Raw genomic sequence first — 21,870 nt, 5'->3', positions numbered from 1 at the left:
CGGTTTTTCACATTTGACTGTTTTATTATTAAAGCCATTAAAACTGAACCATGCCCATATGTTTACATCTGAAGCGGAGTGATGTCTAAGGGTGGGCAGAGAGGCACTGGAGATGAATATGTGCTTTTTTTTTTTTTTTTTGTTTTGTTTTTTTTGAAATAATCCCATGTAGTGGGGGGGGGGGGCACAACAGACCTTGTAGATTGCTGGAAGAACTAGAGAAGTGAAACAGCTTTGAACTCATGTCCTGAATGAGCTGGGAGGGTTTTACTCTACCCTGCCAAAGTCTATAATAACGTCCCATCACTCAAAAGGCCTTATCTGAACACAGGTGGCAAGTTAACGGTTTTGCCGATATGAAATAACAACAGCCAACTCATGTTAAACCTTTTAAGCTCAAAAAATAGTTGCAGCGTGTTGCCTGTGTAGGGCAGCGGCAACATCAACGATAGCACGAAAGGGGCAGTGAAATGAAGAATGATTACGCAACCGTCCCCTTCTGATGATGCGAACATGAGGCCCTAGAGTATCGGGGGGGGGGGGGGGGGGGGAGGGGGGGGCCTTTATATAATATAACCTCCATCTAACCTTAAAACTATTGCATTATCACGTTTCAGCTTTTAGAAAACAAAACAAAAAAAATGGCATCTGCCTTAGTTTTCCTAGTGTCTTTGCTTTACAATTTGTACATCCAGTGGTATAACAAACCCAGCAATATAGGACATAGAAAACAAAAACAAACAAAAAAAAAAAACATGGAGATAACTACAGAGTCCACAAGCATGGAACATTCAAATATATTACACACTTGCACAGAAGGACCTGACTGGAAATCTGGTGTCCAAATTTCCATTAAACACTCTGGATTTAAGAGAAAACCGATAAAAAAACAAAAAAATAGGAAAGAAAACTGACAAATGAACACAATACGGAAAAGAACTTGCAAATACTTAACATTCACTATATACAGACATGTGGCTTGCCGGGCTGTCACCATGGTGAGGGCTATGGCGTTGAATCAGGGGTAAGGGGTGGCAAGAGCGGAGCTGTTCCAAGCATCGTACATGCAGTGGAGTTTGTTGGGGGGGGACTTGAGGGCGTTTTAGGGTTAAAATGCCTATAGACAGCAGTGTCCAACGTCACTAAAAGCTACAGTCATACACTTTGAGTATAGTCACTTGATTTTCTTCTGTTTGAAGAAGAATTCCCCCAAAACTGACCAAAAAAAAAGAAAAAAAGAATCCAAGAGCACCTTCAACTAACACTGGAGAGAAAAGAAATGGTTACAGAGAAAGATTGTTTATTTACAGACGAACATTCTTTACACATCAGTCTATGCTGCTGCTGCTGCTGCGCCAACTGTGCTGGGGTCCAGAAAGGAAGTGATGGGAGCCGACCATACGTGATAGGCCCCTCCTCTTCCTCTCTGTAAACAATAGAAGCGTCGGTGTGAAGCGACGCGACTGGGCCCTTGTGTTCAGTAACAGCTAAAAAAAAAAACAAAAAAAAAACACTAAAACAACCAAGAAAAAAACAAATAAAAAAAAATGGATCAGTGCAACGTTGTAGGCAGATAACAGACAAAACAAATAAGACTTTACAGCATCTTGAGGAAAAACTGACTTGGAATGAACCTTTTTCTTGTAAACTCGTCGGTCCTTCTGCGGCTTTGTGTTTTTTTTTTTTTCTTAATATATTCTACCCTGCTGTTAATAAATACACTCACTGTACCTGTACAGACTTTTACGGTAAAATTCTCGGGCTTCCATGTTCAATATCTACAGGTACTTCCTTTTTAATTTTTTTTTTCTTATAAAAACCTACTCAGCTAAAATGATGTGAAATGTAATGATGACGCTAGAACATAGTTACATTATCTATAAATAGATTTAAAATAAATATACATGTATCACATTGTCTTTAGGATATTTACCGACCTAATTACAGTGGTTGGCTTCCGAAGGAATCCCAATTTCCTACATTTAAACCTGCGTTAATACTGCATGAAAACTTTTGTTAGGGAATTATTTTATCTTTAGTGGATGCAGCAGCAGGTGAGGAGTGGGACTCCTGCGGTGGCTTCACCTGTATCCCAACACTTTCCTCTGACAAGTTCATCAATGTTGTCAAATCCCTATCAGCCAAACACAAAATTCATCACCGTGCAAAATCTAGACTGTAAAAAAAACAAAACAAATACAGTCCCTTATCTCTACCAGACTCAGAAACAAGCTTCCTTCTGCTCGCACAATTGTCGTTCATAATCACCGTTAATAATCACAGGAATAGTCATGTTCCTGAATCAAAAGCAAACAAACAAACAAACAAACACATACATACAGGGAACATCAACAGGTTTCCCCCATAATTAAGAGGGGGGGGAAAAAAAACAAAACTTTGTAGTGCTGCCCTCTCTGCAGCACCAAATCTCCAATACAAACACAAGCTTTTATTTTGTAAATCCTCCTGTCCCTCAGCCTGTCTCCTCTCCGTTTTTGCCTGGCAGAAACTCACCGTCCAACGGCCTCAGGAGAAGAGACGAGGTGGAAGGATTAGGTTGCGGTAAAGGTACATTTTAAAGTCTGATGTTGAAGAGTAGTACTAGTAGTAATAGCAGTAAAGTTGGTGTTGTGGGTGGAGAGGGTGGGGTGGGGGTGGGGGTGGGGGGGGGGGTAGTTGTGGTGTTGCCCTGTAACAGCATGCTAGTCCTGGCTGATTTTTTCAAGTCTTTTGATTGGTGAGGGACAGATGGTCCAAATAAGCAAGCGCTCCCAAGAACAGCATCGCTCTGATATGAACGCCTGGGGAGTGGGGGGGGGGGGCCGGGAGAGCAATCCTAAACCTTTCTTCCACCCAGTGACAATCGACTCCTCCCCCGTGCTCACCCCCTTTTTCTTCCTCCTCCTCCTCCTCCTCCTCCTCCACTACACCAGCTGGTAACCTGAGCCAGAGGTCTGTTCATATTCTATTGTGTACTGTGCGGTCCAGTCCACTGTTACGGGCCGGATCAGACCACAGCAGCGGATCTCGAAGAAATCTATGAGGTTCCGGATGCAGCCATGGCTGAAGAGAAACACAGAGAAAGGAACATTAAAAGTACTCTTCCAACATTTCTGAAGGGTCATGAAATACCTACAGTTATAGTTAGTAAAGGACCTTTGGTTTTATAACGTAACGTTTTTTCCTGTTGGCTGAGTTATAGAAAAGAGAAACAATTATCTGAAACCAGTTCTACTCTGCCTTTCAGTGGGTCATAGCGAGTCATGCACTATGCTGCCATTAGATGGAATAAGGCACATAAATCCATACTGGATTGCTGACTGCTGATTTAAAAGCCTTAAGTCAGCTTGGGAGTGAAGCGGGTGTCACATATATGTTGGAGGAAAAACAGGGAGACTCTCAAGAAAACATGCTAAAACCCTGCCTACTGCTGAGCTGTGTGTCAAAGTCAACAGCAAGTGAAACAATAGTGAAAACATGTTTTTTTTTTTTCCTCATTTGGTTAAATCGAGCCTTTAATGGCATCAGTGAAGCCCTATACAAATTCTGAGCTCTGTAGTAATCAATTATGAGAAGTTAATTTACTTGAATGGGCTTTCGATGGACGTGGCTGTGACTTTAAAGTGCTTGTATCGCCTAGCGTTCATTCTCTCGTTGGTGGTGATTCCCAGAGCCGCAATCTGCGAGAAGCAAAAGCAAGAATGTCAAACACAGGTACAAATATTGCAGAAATTACAATGGATCAGAAACTATTATTACTTGAATCAGGGAACTAGAACTAAATCTCATAAGTAACTAACTAACTAACTAACTAAATAAAGTCGATCCAGACCTGGTAGAGCTGACACATGATGAGCACGGCCACCCACATGAAATGGAAAATGCTGTTGAGGAACATCCAGAACATCCAGGGGGAGCAGGAAGCGATCTGGGTCAGATAGAGCCAAAAACCATCCTTGGCATAACTGGTGGCACAGTGGATCCTCCAGTCTGGGGGACAAAGAGAATCACGCAAGGGAATTAGAAGACAAAGACTCAACTGCAGAATCTGGTCACTAATAATGAAATCTTAAAAAAAAAAAGAAGTGTTTACTCACAGGAGATGCAGCCGTATATCATCCAGCAAATCATACAAAGCAGAAAGAACAGATAACCCATGAAGTAGCGGTGATTCCCACTTCCTGTAAGATGAAGAAGAAAAATGTCACGTCCTTTTCTCTTCACCTCAGTTGGTTGTTCTGGCAAATCACGAGTAAAGACAGGACGAGCAAGGAATCTTTTGGATAAATCCTGAACCGACTGGGGTGTGTGTTCACGGACAAACAGGGGACACTGCTACCTAACTTAAAGATGTGTGCAAATTTAAGGTGCATGGAGGACATGCTGACAGGACTGGACAACTACTGGGTGTCAACTCTGTCCTTAAAACATGTAAGACTTAAATGCCTTCATTATGCATTTTAAATATTATAAGAAATATGGGCAGCACGGCAGTAAAGTGGTTGCACAGCCACCTCCTGGATGGATGTGATATAAACCTTTGCATGCAGTCTACACAAAGACATAGCTGCCCCATAAACTAGTTTGCTTTTGATGTTGCAAAGCTTCTGAAGAACTTTTAAAGTTTTCTAGTCTCCTGGTTCCAGTGGTCATGTGGTGGGTTTACCGTTTGTTCACCATTTCCTCACATTTGAAGCTTCTTCCTGACCACCTGCTTTCAAAATGGAAGTGCTATAAGCCCCCTGCCCTCCTTCCTTCCCGACTGTCTTACAGATGACAAGCCTCAACACACACACACACACACACACACACACACACACACACACACTCCCCGCTTTCCTGTGAGATTAATGTGTTGTTTCTTCTTAAAGTGGCATTAAACAATTACAAGCCACAACTGATGTATAAAACCTATGAGCAGCTGCTTTTTGGGAAGAGTGTGTGGTGCTTGATGACGTACCGACACAGTTCCCCACCCAGGGGCAGTGGTGGTCGAACTTAGCGATGCACCGGTTACACACGGCGCAGTGTTTGGACCTGATTGGTTTCCGTATCTGTGAAGTGACACACGCATAATAAGGAACTTTTTAAACAAATGGTCTTGTTATTGACATTAACATCTGTCGTTATCATCCATTCATGAGTCGCCCTTTACCAAACAGGTGCTGCAGAATATGCTCAAATCCAGGCTGCCTGTCTCTGCCAGCTCCACAATCGTCTGGAGGACACAGAAATCAAAAGCAGAATTAAAACCAAAAAAAAGGCAGTAAAATGAATGAGTATTTCATCGTTTTAAGGTCTATTCAGCACATAAACAAAGGACCAATTGGCAGAGAACAAGCTGAGGCTTTGCTTTCCAGCTGAACGATGAGCTACTATGGAATTTACTCCATATTATACCGTTTACAGGGGGCTTGATTTTTATGTAATTTACACAGATGAAGAACTGGTCAATCTGTTGCCGCTTGCTTTTACACATTTTCTCTCTGCAAACAAACTGAAATTACAGAATTCCTATCGACCTCAACGTCACGGGAGCACAAGAGGTGGAAATGCACCTTGTGCAGGAAGGGAAGTGTTTCAAGTGTTTGTTTTCCTGAGAGTATTGAGCTGTGCTAACAAAGAGCTAATTTTACCCTACGTGATCAATCACAGGATGGAGAATCAGAGCCTGGGGAAGAAAGGAGTCCCTCCATTGTCCTCCATCAGAGTGTGATAACGAGGGGAGAGTAGGAAAATGAAACACCCACAGCTTAATTAACAACTCATGTGGTATCAAGCATGATATTTCATTTGTTTAGGTTTCACTCCACACAGTTATCTCTGATGATTAACCTATTAATCTAGGATCAGATCATCCAGCTGTACTCAGTTCATCCTGGATCTGTTTTGTACAAAGAATCAGTAATGGGCCCAGGATGTAGCTGTATCCGCGTCAAAGGCACCTCAGTAAACACTGAGGGTTTAACACAAGATGCAAATTACTAGTTAAGCCTCAAAAACAGGAAAACTGATGATTACATTTATGATTATGTCCAACTACATACATGCGTGACAGAAGCACAGCAGTAAATGCTGGGAGTGGCAACGTGTGGATAGTAATTAAAAAAAAGCCAACACTGTTGGCTCCTTGTAATTTTACCTTTTTCTTTTGCTCCTCTGATGCTTTGATGATTCCTGGGTCAGACTTCCAAGATTTTCCAAAGTTGTAGAACAGAGCCAGGGTGTTTACCAGGAAGGGCACATGGACAGTGGCAAAAGGCAGATGTGCTGTGAGGTTAAGGAAGATGCTGTGTACAACCACAATCCCAAGGAAGTTGGGAAGATGTGTAAAACTTAAATACAGAATGCAATGATTTGCAAATCTCACCAACCACAATAGAACATATCAGATGTTAAAACAGACATTTTGCTATTTCATGGAAAATCTCATCTCTCAAATTTCTCTAGCTCATTTTGAATTTGATGGCAGCAACACATCTATCAAAAAGTTGAAAGAGGCAGATGTTTACAACTGGTCATCATGCCCTCTTCTTTTATCAACTTAAACATCTGGAGAAGGGAGGAGACCATGCAGTGATGTCCAGTAGAGATGCAGGCCTGTTTTTAATGCCGTGCTGCCTGAGGGCCCGAAGATCACACGCATCCACTTTTAACGTTTGGACTTTTCAGAGCTTCATCCTGATCTTTTCAAGGTATTATATACTGTAGGTGGTGGGATCTTCGAAAGTCGTCAAAATTTTACATTTAACATTTTTTTAAAACATTGTTTCACAACACCACTGTGTTTCTGCCGGAGGACTGATGCCGATTAGCAACTTTAGTTCAAGTCCCACCAAACATCAAAACAAATTAGTATCTGTGTATTTACAAAAAGTCTTTCTTGAGCAGCCCTGTCTCATCTGAACTTACCCAGGCAAAGAGGGGACACAAAATAAACAATTTCGACAGGTTTGTGTATAAGTGTATGTCTGGCCGGAGTGGGAGTGGGAGGCAGTACAAGACTTCCAAACAACTACACGCAACGAAGAATAAAAGCCTTCTTCATGGTAAATGTGGGAAGACACACAAGTAACGAGTTTTCAGAGAAATGTCTTTTCTCAATTTCTTCATGGAAAGACGGTCAGCAACATCTTGAACATCCATTTATCCTTTCACAGCCTTGACTGGTGAGGTTTGTTTTTGACAAGGGTCTTCTAACAGCCGACAGCCGACGCTGAGATGAGTTTGTTGGCATGTTGTCTGACAGTTACAGGAGTGAACAGACGTAATAAAGGTAAGTCAGGAGTTACCATGCTACATCACAAAGCTTGAGGATTTTTATTGCTCTGACTAAAAAAGTCCAAGTCTTCTTTCATCAGTTTTGGCCGAGCTTTGAGGCAATTCCTTCCTCATTTTGTCATTTTCTAACATTTACCTGCTGGAAAAGCACTTATGTGCTAAGTACCTCCTACATACTGAGGAAATGTGATCTGGCCTTTGTCATCTGCTCTGATTTCAACCACAGGCTTGAGGATAATAATGAGCTCACAAAAGCAGAAAGTCGGTAAGAACTCGAACAAATGGGTGCAAAACACTACACTGTTCAGAAATGCTTCGAATCAGACAAAGTCTGTTCTCCTTTCTACACTGCATTACCGTTGGAAATATGAAGTCAAAGAATGGGAAGTGAAACCTGATCAGATAATTGATCTTCTGCAGAATCAGAGGCTTCTGATTGGCTAACACATTTGATCTAGGTAATAAGCGATAGCTTGAGCAGAACCAAAACCACCAGGACAGGGGCTCATGTGGACCTGGGTCGCCTATCCCTGAAACCAAAGAAAAACAAAAAGGCTGTTGTGTTTTGTAACTTCAAATCAAATTCAAAGTTTGATCAAAGTTCATTATAACTGCGGCCGTGGTGCAAACTGGGGAACCTGTGGCAGTGCAGGGCCCCAACCCATAGCAGGGTTACTGTAAGTGATCCCTCCCATCACCACAGATGGCAGATTACAAAGGAAGATATATTGAGACATATTTTTTTATGTTCCACCAAGTAGAGTTGTGATATGTATAACTTGTTTCAGTGATCATTTGATTGGACAAAAATGTAATCGGCAACTATTCTGATAATTGATTAATCATTTCAATCTTGTCTCTGGTAAAAATCTTGTTTCCTAAAAGTGATAAATATGCTGCATTTCCCAGTCATATAGACAAACAAATTAAGAAATCTGTAGCTATTTTTTAAAATCTTGGGCTTAGTGCACTTTTCACTTTGACATTTCACAGACTAGAGAATTAACTACTCAATTTACGCAGGATGACCTTCCTGACACAACCATCCCCATTTTTCTACCGGGCTTGGACCAGCACTGCACAGCTGGGGATGGGAATGGGCTGTTAGGATTTCAGTGTCTTGCCCAGAGACGGGGCCGGGAATCGAACTGTCTCGGACCCTGTGGTCCGTGGACAATTGCCTTTACCAACTGAGCTACAGCCGCCGCTGAATCAATAAGGAAAGTAATCATTGCAAAGTAAGTGCGGAACCTGTGTGCCATTATCCTCATATTTAATTATTTATCTTGATGACACATGATGAACCTATGAAAGACTACATTGAGAGTATCCCTTATCTTCTAGTTTAAAATCATCCTTCCACGGGGCTCTTGATATGCATATCACTTCATTTTCATAAACATATGACATGCCGTCACCTGTGTACACTCATCTGTATGCAAGTAGACAACTGGACAAGAACAGACTGTTAACATGAAGTCCCTGAGTGATCGCAGTGGACAAAAGACACTCGCTGTCCTGTCAGGACCATGAAACATGAAAGACCCCCTAATAGGAGAACTATTACTGATGGACACAAAGACTTAATGACAACCCTGAAGCTAGAGGACAAAAGAGAACTCACAAGCAATCTTTGCACAAAACAGGATTTCTCTAAAGTCAGCAAAGAAACAATCCATGTACGAAGTAGCTTTAACAATGAACGAGGTGCAACATGCTGCCCAATAACTGTAAACTGTCAATAACTGCAGTAGTCAGTTTAACACAGAGTGGACGTGACATTCCACCGAAAAAAAAAAAAACATGCTTTTCAAATGACAAACAGCATTAAAAATAGCTTTCAAGCACTGTCTTCTCCTTTCAATAACCTCAGGACATCTCACGTCTCACTCTTTCCCATTAGAGGAGCAATGAAGCAGACAATTAAATGCCTTCCGCAAACAAGAGCTCCCCTCTCATCTCGTGCAATTAGCAGCTTCTAAGCAGAAAGGACGTGAGAGCAGCCACGCAGAAACTCTTTGGAGTCGCTCTGTTGGGTTTCTCCCTGCAGCTGCTACAAACTACACACACTGTTCACTGTGTTAACACAGCAACACCTAAGCAGCATGTTGTTGTACTCAACACAACTCATTCTACTTTGTTTTTTTCTCCCTGTGAGACCCAGCAGCTTGTGGCACTTTATGCTTCTAACTCCCCCTGATCGTCCCAAAAAAAAAAAAAAAATAGTAAAACGTCTTCCACTCTGCCAACACAAGCACTTGTTCTCGAAATATTTTTTTCCTCTTGTGGCAAAATACAATTCAAGCAACAGAGAGCAGTTAAAATCACCTTTACGGGCCAATATTTTACTAAGATCCTCCCTGCGTGGAATCACATTTACCGAATCCACTAGGCCTGAAAGAAAAAATGTTGCACACACTTGCTTTCTACCATCCACTAGGTCTTTAGGCAAAACTAAATCTTACCTTTTTTCACATTGTACCTCTCTCATAAGAGGAGTTCTTGAATATCCGTAAAATGCCATGGTTTAAATCAATGTCATGCACCCATCATACAGAATAAAATATAAAATCTGCCAGCATGGAAATTATGAACAGGATTCTATGATATTTAACCCGGAAAATATCATTTAGTTGTTATACAGACAGTTAAAGTGCCCATTTTTGTGATGACGTTGATTACAGCAGGTAGGTGGTGGGCGGATTTTGTCACCTTTAGGATTTTCTCACTTCATTCCTTCTTTAAACTCTCTTTGAATGGTAAAAACAATATGATGTCATGGCAGATTAAACAGCAACAACATTAACTGTAGGTGTGCAAATGTGTAGAAGTGCAACTATCATATCTGTAGCATTAGTTTCCAGGAACATGCACAACCTAAACCAACTTAATGCAGAATGTGCAGGTTTAACATGATGCCCAACCAAATGTGTAGGTAAAAGTAGGAATATATCCAGCAGTCTGTATAAAAGTACAATCTCAATTTCAAACTATTTTTTTAAGAATTTAAAGTCTAAGACAGAGAAGGATATCGTTCCAGAACCAGTAGAACCAGGTGGTGTACATCCAGAACTTAGTGGCCAGGTAGATTCCCAGAGGGAGGGCACTGTGCATGGAGTGGTCGAAGAAAGCCCTGCACAGGGAATAAAAGGGAGGAAGTGCGGGAGTTAAAATGCTGATCCGTTAAGTTCTGGGATTTCTTGTCTCACACCAACCCACCATCACAATTGGCAAAGCTCGATTATAACACCGTGGGCTTATTCAAGTGGTTACAATTTTAGTATTGTTTTTGTCATTTTAAAATAAACTAAAAACGGAGGTTTTCCATTTCCAGTAAAAGCATTGTTCATAATTAGGATATTGATTATATCAAAGAATTCCTCTTGCAGATTGTAAACCTGCTCACTTTCAGCACACTCACTTTTTTGTGATTGAGACTTACTTAGAGAGGAACTGCACCGCAACCCAGACACCAGCATACATTATGCCCTTGATGAGCCAAGAATCAATATCCAGGTCGGCGATGAAACCGACAAGCCAGATGACAACAAAGGGCGTTCCCAGCATCACCTTCTGCCGGAACTCCTGCAGAAGGAGGAGAACGCATACTTTCAATTAGGCTAGAGTGCAGAGAGCATTCACAGTTAGAGAAATCACGGTTAACGCCACAGTCCTGGTACTAGTGATCTGCAGTAAAAGTGACACAATAAATGTGTTAAATGTACAATCACAGTGACAAATTGTTAATTTGTTCAATCGCTTTTGTGTTTTGCAATCTGTCGAACAGGCCTTTGTTTTGGCAAGAATCTGGCTGAACAACAAAGGGGTAACAATATTGAAATTCTGCAAGAAATGTAATATATTGACCTGTTTTTAGTATATCTTTTTTTTTTAAATTTAATTTAAAGAAAACCGTCATGGTATAAACAATACTTCAACATCTGCATAAATTTATGCTTTGAGAACAGCAGAAGCTTTATTTAGAGTTTCTTAAAAAGACTGTTTACATGCAAAATTTTGTGGCAGACTGCAGTTCTTTTTGTGTGGCGATTAAAAATTACTGTTTCTGAGAATGACCACAGTATCAGACAAACATAATATGGCAATACACAATACTAAAATGTACTTTAATGAACCAATAGCATTTCAACAGGCAAGTGGAATGACAATGACACTTTTCAGCAGAGTTGATAAAGAATTTTAGGTAGGTGGACATGCTAGTCTAAGCATGTGTGTAGGAAGTGAGACAGAAAACAGGATATGGACTTTGTAAAGAATTACAAATACTCTGTGTTTACTGTGTGTTTTACAGTAAAGTTTACACAGTTAAATGAAGTTGTATTTGTCTTTTCCATGTTTCAAATCAGAGAGAGACACTTTTTTTTTTTTTTTTTACAGAGAGTGTGTGTGTGTGTGTGTGTGTCCGCACCTTGTCCATCTTCAGTCTCTTCAGGTAGGACGGGCTGTCATACCCTTTGGCCTGCCGTGCTTCCTGTAAGTGATTGATCATCCACACGTTCTTTCTTTGCTTGGCGAGATCTAGTGGTGTTTCACCCTGGAAAACAAAAGAAGGCCAGTCAGTTATAGACACAACCATAATAACGCTAGAAGCTGTAGCTACATTGCTATCATCCATAGCACTAACCGTCTAATTTGTGAATGTACATTTTACTATGGCTGATAAAAAAAAAAAAAGCTTTACCTTGATGTTCTGGGCATCAACATTAGCATTGGCATCCAGCAGCAGGCTAATGACAGTGGTGTTGCCTGCCAGCACGGCCCAGTGCAGTGCTGTGTTTTTGTGATATTTGTCCCCGAGATTGACTGACACGTTAAAGGTCAGTAGCAGCCGGGTAGGATCCACACTATCAGACAGTTAGAGGCACAATTCAAGCTAAGATGATTCACCATAGTTTGACTCCCACCTGACAAACAGGCTGTCAAAACAAATGCTATAGAGAACAGAAAACAGGACAGCTATACATGGAGTGAACTCAGTTTCAAACTGCTGTTGTGGTAACCAGGGATGTTTCCCTCTATTGTGTGGCCTCTTTTCTTTGAGTTCATAACAAAATAAACACAATTGTTGGAACCCACGGTTTGTTGCAATCATTGCCATCATCCCAATAATCTGTAATTCCGCGTGTGCAGCACAGTACTGGAACAGCAAAAACCACATCCTCCAGATGAGCATAACCCTGTGACCAGTGTTTTAAATGTCTATTCGTGTGCTAGCAATTGTGTCTTATGCGGCACCTATCCAGGTGGGCACAACCACCTGAAGCATGTGCACACCTAGTTTTTCAGAGAATAAATGACGGTCGACTGTCGTCGATAGCTTTTTTGCCAACCAGACCCGTTGGCTGGTTTCTGGTCTGGTTTCCTGTGCTTGAGCCAGTGGACCTCTCAAGGCCTCCTCTGGCTCAAGCACAGGACAATAAAACTAACTACAGATCAGAATTGAATTGGTTTAATTTTTAGCAGATGCTAAACAAATCAGGACATTTCTACAGAAAAATAAACAACAAATATTCCAGAAAAAAAGAGCATCTTAGGGCATTTTAATATTAATTCAGGTAGCAACACTGGCACTGTTTTTTTTAATGTCAGCAGTTTGTTGAAAACAGGCTTGAGCCTATATGTGTGTTTCTACACAGTCTTGTGAAGTTTTTGCAGGCATTAGAATAGTATCTTAGATGGTAACATGTATTTGGTCTTTAGTCTGTAACATACACACCTGTGTGTCCTGTAAGCCGCCCACATCAGAGGAGTCATGCCATTCTGATCCATCATGTCCACATCCTGTTGTGGAGAAAAAGGAACAATGAGAAACCTATGAATGTAATGTGGAAAGAAGCACTTTGGCTCCCCCTGATGGAGAGCGCCGGTACAATACTCTGTCAAAACATACTTGTCCCCAGATGGCTTATAAAACCCAACTGACAGAGACAAAAACAAAAGCAAGAGATTATAAAACTGTTGAGGGAAAAGTTTTGTCCTTTTTTTCAGCAATTCCCATCGTGGCAAGTTTAGTTTAAGACTTTTTTAAATACCACTTCAAATGTGCGATGGCATCAACACCAAATAGAAAACGTTCTTCTTCCAAATAAAAACTACCTACCTGTCCTTTGGCGATAAGGTAGGCCACGATGGAAGTGTGGCCGAACTGGGCGGCCAGATGGACGCAGCTGCAGCCCTCACCGTCGATCAAAGATGGGTCTGCCCCGTATTTCATCAACTGCACCACCATGGATAGATGGCCTTGCCTGGGAGAAGGTGAACACAAAACAATGCTTTACAAAAAAACATCTTCTAATGCTTTATTCTCACTACCAGTAACCTGCTATCTCTGCACATGCAGGATATAGACTGGTTTGATTCTGAAAGGTGATTTCCTGTCTGCTCTTATAATTTTAGCTGGTGGTTTGTAGCTTGCTGTATTTGCATTGAATACATTTTAACTGGAAGTATATTCTAAAACTGGACGCCTTTCAGACACCCTGCACCTCACTCTTATGTGAATGGTTGAGGTCATATAGACAGGTTTAAAGGTCAATAGCAGTTGATGTGTAGTGGGTTTGGGGCGGAGATCGGGTTGAAACAGGACTCGGGTGTCTGGATAGCAAAGATAGAGTGGTCGCCTGTTGTCAAACCTATCAATAATTCAGCAGGAAAGAGCTTCCCAGTGACCCTGTGTGCTTGGGTATGAAGGGGGGACAAAACACCTTCTAAAGATCAAGACGAGATGAGAGGATCTACTCGTAAACCAGTAGTGTTGACAAGCAATGAATGATAAAGTATTTGTGAAGGATAAGATGATGTTGACTAGGCTGGACATGAGTCAATGCACACATGCCCGGAGGAATGATTAAGAGGAACCAGCTTTGTCCTGCATCCTAATCTTATCGCCAGAAAGGTCAGTGAAATATTTTAAGCCATTGAACCAAATGATCTATATTGTGGCTCTGTGGACAAAATTTGTCAAGCTGGTGGCAGATATGTTATCTGTGGTGGGAAGGGAATGTTACCTGGTGGCCCAGTGCAGAGGTGTAGAGTTCAGATCTCCTCCCAACTGGTCAACTATGGCTCCCTTTGATATGTAGTACCTGCACATACCAACACAAATATAAGGTTAAACTTTAAGCTGGATCGACCCAAGACTCTGACATGTTTCTGTTAATCTGATCCAGCTTTGGGCTGTAAAACTGGTCTGCTTCCTTTGCTTCCGGAAAGGAAGCAGTAGAAGCATGTCATAGGAGAGAAAGCTTGGTGGATCGACACTGGATTACAGTATGTGACAGCAATTCACAAAACAAAATAAAAAAAAAATGAATCTGACTGAAAACGTTCTATTCAATGCATTTGTAATTCAATGTATTTGTAATAAACATAACATATACACAATACAAAAGCCTTCTTTTTTTTAACCAATGTCTAACATCTAAGCCACTGTCACTCTCTGGTCCCCACATGATGACATGACTTACTTGACCAAGTCTATCCTATTGTTGATGGCGGCCCAGTGCAGGAGCGTTACGTTTTCTTTGTCTGGCTGCCGAACATCAAAACCCGCCTCCACCAGCTCCCTGCACCGCTCGAAGATTCCATACCTGAGAAAGACAGGGTTAAATACATGAGAACAAGATGAGACAGCCAATGATGAAGACATAACTCATCATAAGCTGTCAGTGAGTGGATATAATCCCAACCGCAAATCAAAACAACATGAATCTGCTGTTGTTAAATTTAAAGAGTCACACAAAGCTGTCATCATCTCATCAGGAAGCTCACATTTCTTTTCTTCATTCATGAAGGCTCTTTGCCATTTTCTGAGCTTGTGAATTATGTCTTTAGCCCCTACTAAATCAAAAACCCGTAGCCAAAAACACAGTCTGGTTTGAATTTCAGGTCACTAATAAAACAGATAAAGCAGTAAACATGTTTCTCCTCAGGCCCATCAGTAACTAGTAAACCCTGTCCGCCTCTCTAAGACAGAACAGAATGACATCACCACACGCATAGAAACTTTATCCACTCACTGCGTGGCTTTGACAATGTCCCAGGTGCTGTAGTCATCCACGTGGTTTTTACGGCTGACATTCTCACTGTAGCCATGGTTGTAATGACTCTGGGGTTTGATTTCCTGCACAGAAAAGAGGAAGGACACAACCAAACAAAAGTAGAAACGTAAAAAATAAGTTATTGGGTCGTCATCGGTATCATGTTAAAACCCAATTAAAAGCATCAGACAGCAATGGTGTATTTATAGTGTAAGTATATAAAACACAGTTATTATATATGAATGCAAATTAAAACAATGTGTACTAAGTTGTACAACTGTCCTAAGGAAAAAAACAAAAAAATATTTATTTATTTTTATGTTAACATATAGTTTAACCTTATGTTAAATGATATTAGAGCAAAACGGTGGGCATCGCTGATGAATTCTTCTGTTGCAGTATACATTACAATTTTGTAATATTTTAGGTCTGTGGTATTGTACAACATATAAATCATCAGTAATGATCCCACTTATGACTTTTTAAGCTTTTTTGTGTCTTTAAAATGTTGCTTGGAAAAAAGGGGCCAAATCTGAGTGCAGAGAATGTTGGGAACATTAAATGTCATCATGTCCCTATTAGGTCTGCAACATATAATTTTTCAGCATTGTCACTGCAATGTGTGCATGTGCAATAGTCAAGCCCTGTTTTTGCCGCTTGATACCAAAGAAAAACTAATTTTTCATGAGTAATCTACAAGAACAGTCTGCCTGCTGTCGCTAACACTAGCAGACTGTAATCAAACAGGGGCCGCTGTGATGGAGCGGAGAGTGGATGTAGAGGAAAGAAACCTTGTAATAATAAAAAAAAAAAAAACCTGCCTTTTAAATAAAAGATCACAAAACAGGCAAACAGTTATGAGCTCTAACTAACTTTACGTAGAATTTTAACAGATCAGTTTGTCACTCTGTCGCTTTATAGATTGATTAGCTTAAAAATAAGTCTCCAGCTCCTGACCTGTTGCACAGTGCTCCTTGATACACCGTCAGATTTTTCAATCAGTATCACTTTATGTTTAATAATGATATAAAGGAGGAAACAGAAGCATGGAGCATATTTGGAGCACTACTTAGTAAATCACCTAAATCACTCTAGAATGATTAATTGTATTATCTGGTTGTCTGGAAAAGATTTATGTATGTTTTCATATTGTGATCGATATACTGGAGCAAAGAATATACTGTAATGTCAATTATGCTGTGGTGATCCTGAACACGCAGGATGAGCAGAAAGGTACTAAAGTGTAAAGAGTAGGGCAAAACCAAAGATACGCAAATGAATAGTCCCCTGGTTTATACTGTCATTAAGGTACAATATTCAATGGAATCCCTGCAATATTTAAATTCTGAAATATTACAAATTTCCAGGTCACAATATAAATGGTACTGCATATATAACTTGCATTGAGCTTGTACACCCACAAATTAGCTGTACCCAACAACAGCAGGGTCAACAGAGTCTTTTTGATTAATCTCGCTGATTGACCTCTGGTCAGGGTGAGGTTAGGGAAAATGCATTGCACGAAAGGATATGATACCACCACTGACTATGAGCTAAACAGTAAACGTCATGGGTACAGCGCTAATGAAACAAAACTGTACACGCCCTGGGAAAGACTCAATTAGACAACATACTAGGAAACACCTGTGTTGATGCTTAGTAGCCCTTTTAAAGCAAAAAACCTAAACTTACACTGATCACTGTGGTAAAATAGAGGAAAATAAAGGAGGGAGACAGACACAGACAAGTTTGTTGAAACCTGCTGCTGAAGATCTAATCTTTGACACAGTTGTGGTAACTGTGCTACTTGCATTCAATTAGCCTCCATAGTAACACCATGGAAACCACAATTAGCCTCACCCAGAGATGAGACCTGCATCCGGTAAACACGGATTTTGACTCTGACTGTACATCAAACCAAAAGACCAAAGTAAGTGAATTACTTGTATTTAGTGAAGACGTCCTGAAAATTACAAGCAGGCTTGTGTAGAGCTGAGGCAAAAGCAAAAGGCCAGAGAGACTTCAAGCTGTACCATCTCCAGCTTCTGTGTTTACCCTGGGCTTCTCTACAGAGCAGGGGAGAGGATGAGCTGAGGCAGCATATCTAGACACCATGGGGAATGGTGGGTGAAGAACAACTAGTACAGGCAGGGTGTGTTTTACAGTTAGATGTAAACTCTCACTGAGGCGAAACAGTGACAACATTTCTCTGTCACACACTGGAAATGCAATACAAATAATTTTCTATTGATAAAACTACTAAAGTATGCAAAGTATTAGAAAATGTAGGAAACTGCCAAGCATAATAACAAACGTTAGTTCATTTTATTAATTTCAGGTATTAGTTATATTCATGGTTTTCCTGCTATAATAAACCAAAATGTCTGCTCACAGTGGTCAACACTCATTATGTGATATTTACTATGACATTTCCTTTTTGCAATAAAAGTGAGTTGATTTGATTTTGCTATGAAGAATTAACTATCAGACATATGAGAACCCAATTCTCATGTCATAATATAGGTAGAGGATATTTATTTTTTTTGTCCTTTCAGCTTATCCTGTGAGTTCAGGGTCGCCACAGTGGATCATTTGTACACATTGATTTGGCACAGTTTTTACGCAGGATGCCCTTCCTGACGCAACCCTGCCCAGTTTCTACCGGGCCTGGGACCAGTTCTGCGTGGCTACGGATGGGGAAGGTAGATAATAATTATATTTCTAATGTAGAACAGTTATGCATTACTAGTAACATGTTGCAGTTGCAATAATACTTTTTCAGTAACAAGAATTGTAATGATCCCATTTTTATTTTCAGTAACTAATTCTAGCCTTAGTGGGTTTTATAGTAGCATGAGTTTGGTCATTCTAGATAGAGGTGATAATAGTTTGGATGAATTTGACTTTAAGAATTTCTAAGAACAAATTTAAGAAAAAAAAATAGATATTGGTGAATTAGGCCCAATGTTAAATATGAGATGAGTAGGTATGAATATATGTAATATACAATATAATTAGTTTTTCAATCAGCACTGTGTAAAAAGCAAGTTAATTTGTATCCAAGCAATTTGCCTAATAGTAATTATTACAAATGGTTTTGTAAACCCATGCAAATACAACAATCTACGTTTTCTCTAGAAACTAATTTTGGTTGCTCTTTTACCAATTATACAGTCCTGTCCTCCCAGTATCTTCTTCACAGTTACCGTCTGAGTGATGCTTTGTGTGTGTGTGTGTGTGTGTGTGTGTGTGTGTGTGTGTGTGTGTGTGTGTGTGTGTGAAATTAGATAAGTATAAACTGAAAATGACTCCACTAGGGCTTTAAAGCTACAATGTGGAACAGAGGCTATAGCTTAATGTGGTTCAGAGTTCTCCACAATAAGTCAAGATTTGAAAAAAATAAATAAAGTAACATACTGTAGCTTTAAATAAATATAAGCCCATTAGATGCATGATCAACATTTTATGCCACATCAGAATATTATTACAGCAATAGGATTTGAAAAGCAGACCTCACATAAACCACCTATAAATTTCAACTCTTTATTTGCCACAACATGTCACAGTAAAATAAATAACACCAAACCAGTGAAACACATCTGGTACTGCGATCAAAGGTTAATGCAGTTAAGGCCGCATTAAGTTTAAATTCCCACATCAAAATGCAGTAAGGAGAAGCAATAGTTGTGATATTATTATAAAAATGCATTGCAGAAATAAGAAAGTAAGACTGGCTGGATATTTTATGTTAAGGATCATGATAGAGAGGAGGTTAGAAGAGGAGGAGGATGAAGGAGGGGAGTGTGACGGAGGTAAAATGAAGATGACCAGCTTGTATCTTTATTCCTGTATTTTAAAAGTGGCCAAGCTGCCAGGAGGCATTTGTACTACTCTCTGCCAAGTTTTAGTCATTTTACAAATTCATACAATCCATTTCAACTACCCCACGTGCTGTTCACACTGTTTAGCTGGCAGAGAAAATGGGGCTCTGATGAGAGTCCCTCAGTTATTATTGTGACTTGTACTGAGCTTATTTCTTCAGACAGAAGAAATAAGCTCAGTACACTTCATTTCAATCTTCTACTGACATAAACTCTGACCTCAGCCTGTCACAGCAACAACCCTCCCGCCCTTGATCATCTCCTGTCATAAATAGCTTATGATTGGGTTTGTAGGCAGTAGTGATAATTGCAGCCTGTCTCTTACTTATGCACCCACTTACTGGAGATGGCCTAAACAACTGACGGGGAACCAATGATGATATTATTACGAAAAAGACTATCAATTTCACACTAAATAATCATTGATTTTTAGATTGGAACCTCATTTGTTCAGTTCAGTTGTCAATGGAGCTGGTCAGTGGGACATATGGCCACCAGTCCTTGGGGGGAGGGGGGGGGAGATGCCTTGAGCTAAAAATATTAGCCACTTAAAATCACTTCTGAAAATTCATGTTTAATGGTCTACAGTAGAATCGAAAACTGTAGTGGAAATAATCAGAGCAACAGTATAATAAGTGGTAAACAATTCAGTTGGAGACCAGATTTAGATTTTTTCCCCCCCATCGTATCTGCAGTGACCATTGCTGAGAGTAAATTGCATTATTGTAGTTTCCCCCCTGTTCAGATTGAAATTAGAGCCATTTAGAAGGACTAATTTAATACACAGGAAATAGTTTAGATCCATGGATCTGGAGGAAGCAGAGAGGTAACACATGCTTGTTAGATATATTTATCATTTGTGTTTCTCGAAAGAAAACATTTGCAGTCAACCTGCTGAGCTGGTTAAAAAAAAAATGGAATAATGACCCTTTCGTCTGTGTGGAAAATCATTTTACAATCCTCTAATTCAGGTGCCTCATGCATTCAGCTTCAGTCTGCTCTCACTATGGTCTACAAGAAGATCCCGATTCCAAGTAGCACCTTGCTGAAAAAGAGAAACTCTTTGAAGCCGAACTGGTATAGGAAACTAAAGTTTTGATGAAGCTACTACAAGCAGAACATTTCCTGTAACGAGGTGTAGCCACAAGGTTATACTGTACTATGACTGAAGGAAGCTGTTCATTGAGGATTTAAGAAAATACCCTGTATACCCCTGTACAGTGATGGTCTTTTGGATATAATGTCAACATCGCTCTGTAGTCAGGTACAGCTGTGTATATTTGTGATCCAAAATCACAGGTGTGTGACCTCAATCTGGTTTTCATGGTAAAAATAACCATCCATATACACATCATCTGCTGTACATAATAAAACACAAGTAAAGGCATTGGCTTAAATACAACTTCGAACCAACTAGCTAAAGACAAAAACACTAAAATAAATGTTCCTTCATAGTTAGGTTGTCTGCAATGTTAAAAGGATTCATTACAAGCTGAAATTGCATTTACATAGCAAACAATTATTCGGTCTTTGGTTGTTATTTAATTATTTTAACATTCCCAAAGACATTCACATTAGATGGCAAAATTGCAAGCGTTAAATGACAAATTGACCAGACAAAGTTGGGGACTATCCTGGGCTACCTAGCTAATGACAACTACCATAATTCCAAAAAGTCAAAAGAGAAATGACGCTTTTTGTACATTTGCGGCTGGTAAACTTGACATTATATAAATAAACCCGACTGGACAGTGCAGGTCAATGTAAGCTTACACAGTTGAATCTACTTTACATCACCGCAGCTAAACCAGCCAGCACTTCCAGTTTAGCTACAAAGCTAACGATGGATAATTGTAGGAATGACAGTTAACGGTAAATGTCCTATTACAGCCTTAAACGCACTGCTTACAATAATGTTTACTAGCTGTACGGCGTCACCTCCAAAAGCTTAGCTCCTAGCTTAACGTTAACATTACTACGAACATCTGCCCAGCGTTTGTGCAGCAGGAGGAGGGGGCTAGCGTTAGCATCTTTAGCATTGTTAGCAGCCTTGCACCCACCCCCCCCATCAGTGGTTTTGCAGGGGGCATCTGAGTTTCATGAAAAGCGTAGCAGCAACCACGCGTCAACCCATACCCCGACTGCTGTAATATGTTTTGTGAATGTTGATATGTCAATGCAAAAGGCGAAGTCCAAGGACTATACCTCGGGATGGAGAATAGGGACGCAGCCAGCTTCTTTCTCATATTCCTCCATTGCGTCGGCCATCTTGGTGGTGATGTTCGCTGTGCATTGTGGGAAACGAGAGGCTGTCTAGGGGAAACAAACAGAGGAGGAAGAGGAGTAAAGAGGTGCCGTCAAAAAACACACGAAGGACCGGCCACATTACACGAAAGGTCATGTATGACCAAGTCATAAATTCTTATACATTTACATAATATTATAAGGTACAAATACTTCCTCTAACTGTGGTAAACTGTAACTTTCCAAGAATCTCATGGGTCACAAACTGCACACGTGTCTATTACAAAATGTACCATTTATAACGGTTTCTGAAAACAAAATGACGGTAGTTGTATCCCACACGCTCTTAGCCTAGTTTGTGTCCTAAGTGGGACTCGAGTGAAGCTGTCACTAACACTATCCAG

General features: G+C 40.3%; 1 protein-coding gene across 1 annotated transcript; it reads right to left on the bottom strand.

Annotated features, from left to right (window-relative positions):
• Nucleotides 1-3: 3 nt before the first annotated feature.
• Nucleotides 4-21,530, bottom strand: zdhhc17 (zinc finger DHHC-type palmitoyltransferase 17). The gene is made up of 17 exons (XM_067490436.1): nt 21,428-21,530; nt 15,321-15,424; nt 14,769-14,891; nt 14,310-14,387; nt 13,403-13,547; nt 13,019-13,083; nt 11,984-12,146; nt 11,711-11,836; nt 10,724-10,866; nt 10,314-10,414; nt 6,143-6,267; nt 5,156-5,218; nt 4,961-5,054; nt 4,098-4,181; nt 3,833-3,990; nt 3,586-3,680; nt 4-3,063 (listed from the first exon to the last, which is right to left on the bottom strand). The coding sequence occupies exons 1-17, from the start codon at nt 21,488-21,490 to the stop codon at nt 2,925-2,927; spliced, it is 1,869 nt and encodes a 622-aa protein (XP_067346537.1). The 5' UTR covers nt 21,491-21,530; the 3' UTR covers nt 4-2,924.
• Between the last annotated feature and the right edge of the window lie 340 nt (nt 21,531-21,870).

This window comes from Channa argus, chromosome 21, assembly GCF_033026475.1.
Source record: "Channa argus isolate prfri chromosome 21, Channa argus male v1.0, whole genome shotgun sequence".
Taxonomy (NCBI): domain Eukaryota; kingdom Metazoa; phylum Chordata; class Actinopteri; order Anabantiformes; family Channidae; genus Channa; species Channa argus.
The sequence above is the reverse complement of the archived record's forward strand: the minus strand, read 5'-3'. Positions and strand labels throughout refer to the sequence as shown.

Coding starts and splice junctions, on each gene's coding strand:
- zdhhc17 (XM_067490436.1), bottom strand. CDS start 21,490: ATGGCCGACGCAATGGAGGAATATGAGAAAGAAGCTGGCTGCGTCCCT. Junction 10,415..10,723: donor GCGGTGCAGTTCCTCTCTAA/GTAAGTCTCAAT, acceptor TTCCCTGTGCAG/GGCTTTCTTCGACCACTCCA. Junction 5,055..5,155: donor TATTCTGCAGCACCTGTTTG/GTAAAGGGCGAC, acceptor GTCACTTCACAG/ATACGGAAACCAATCAGGTC.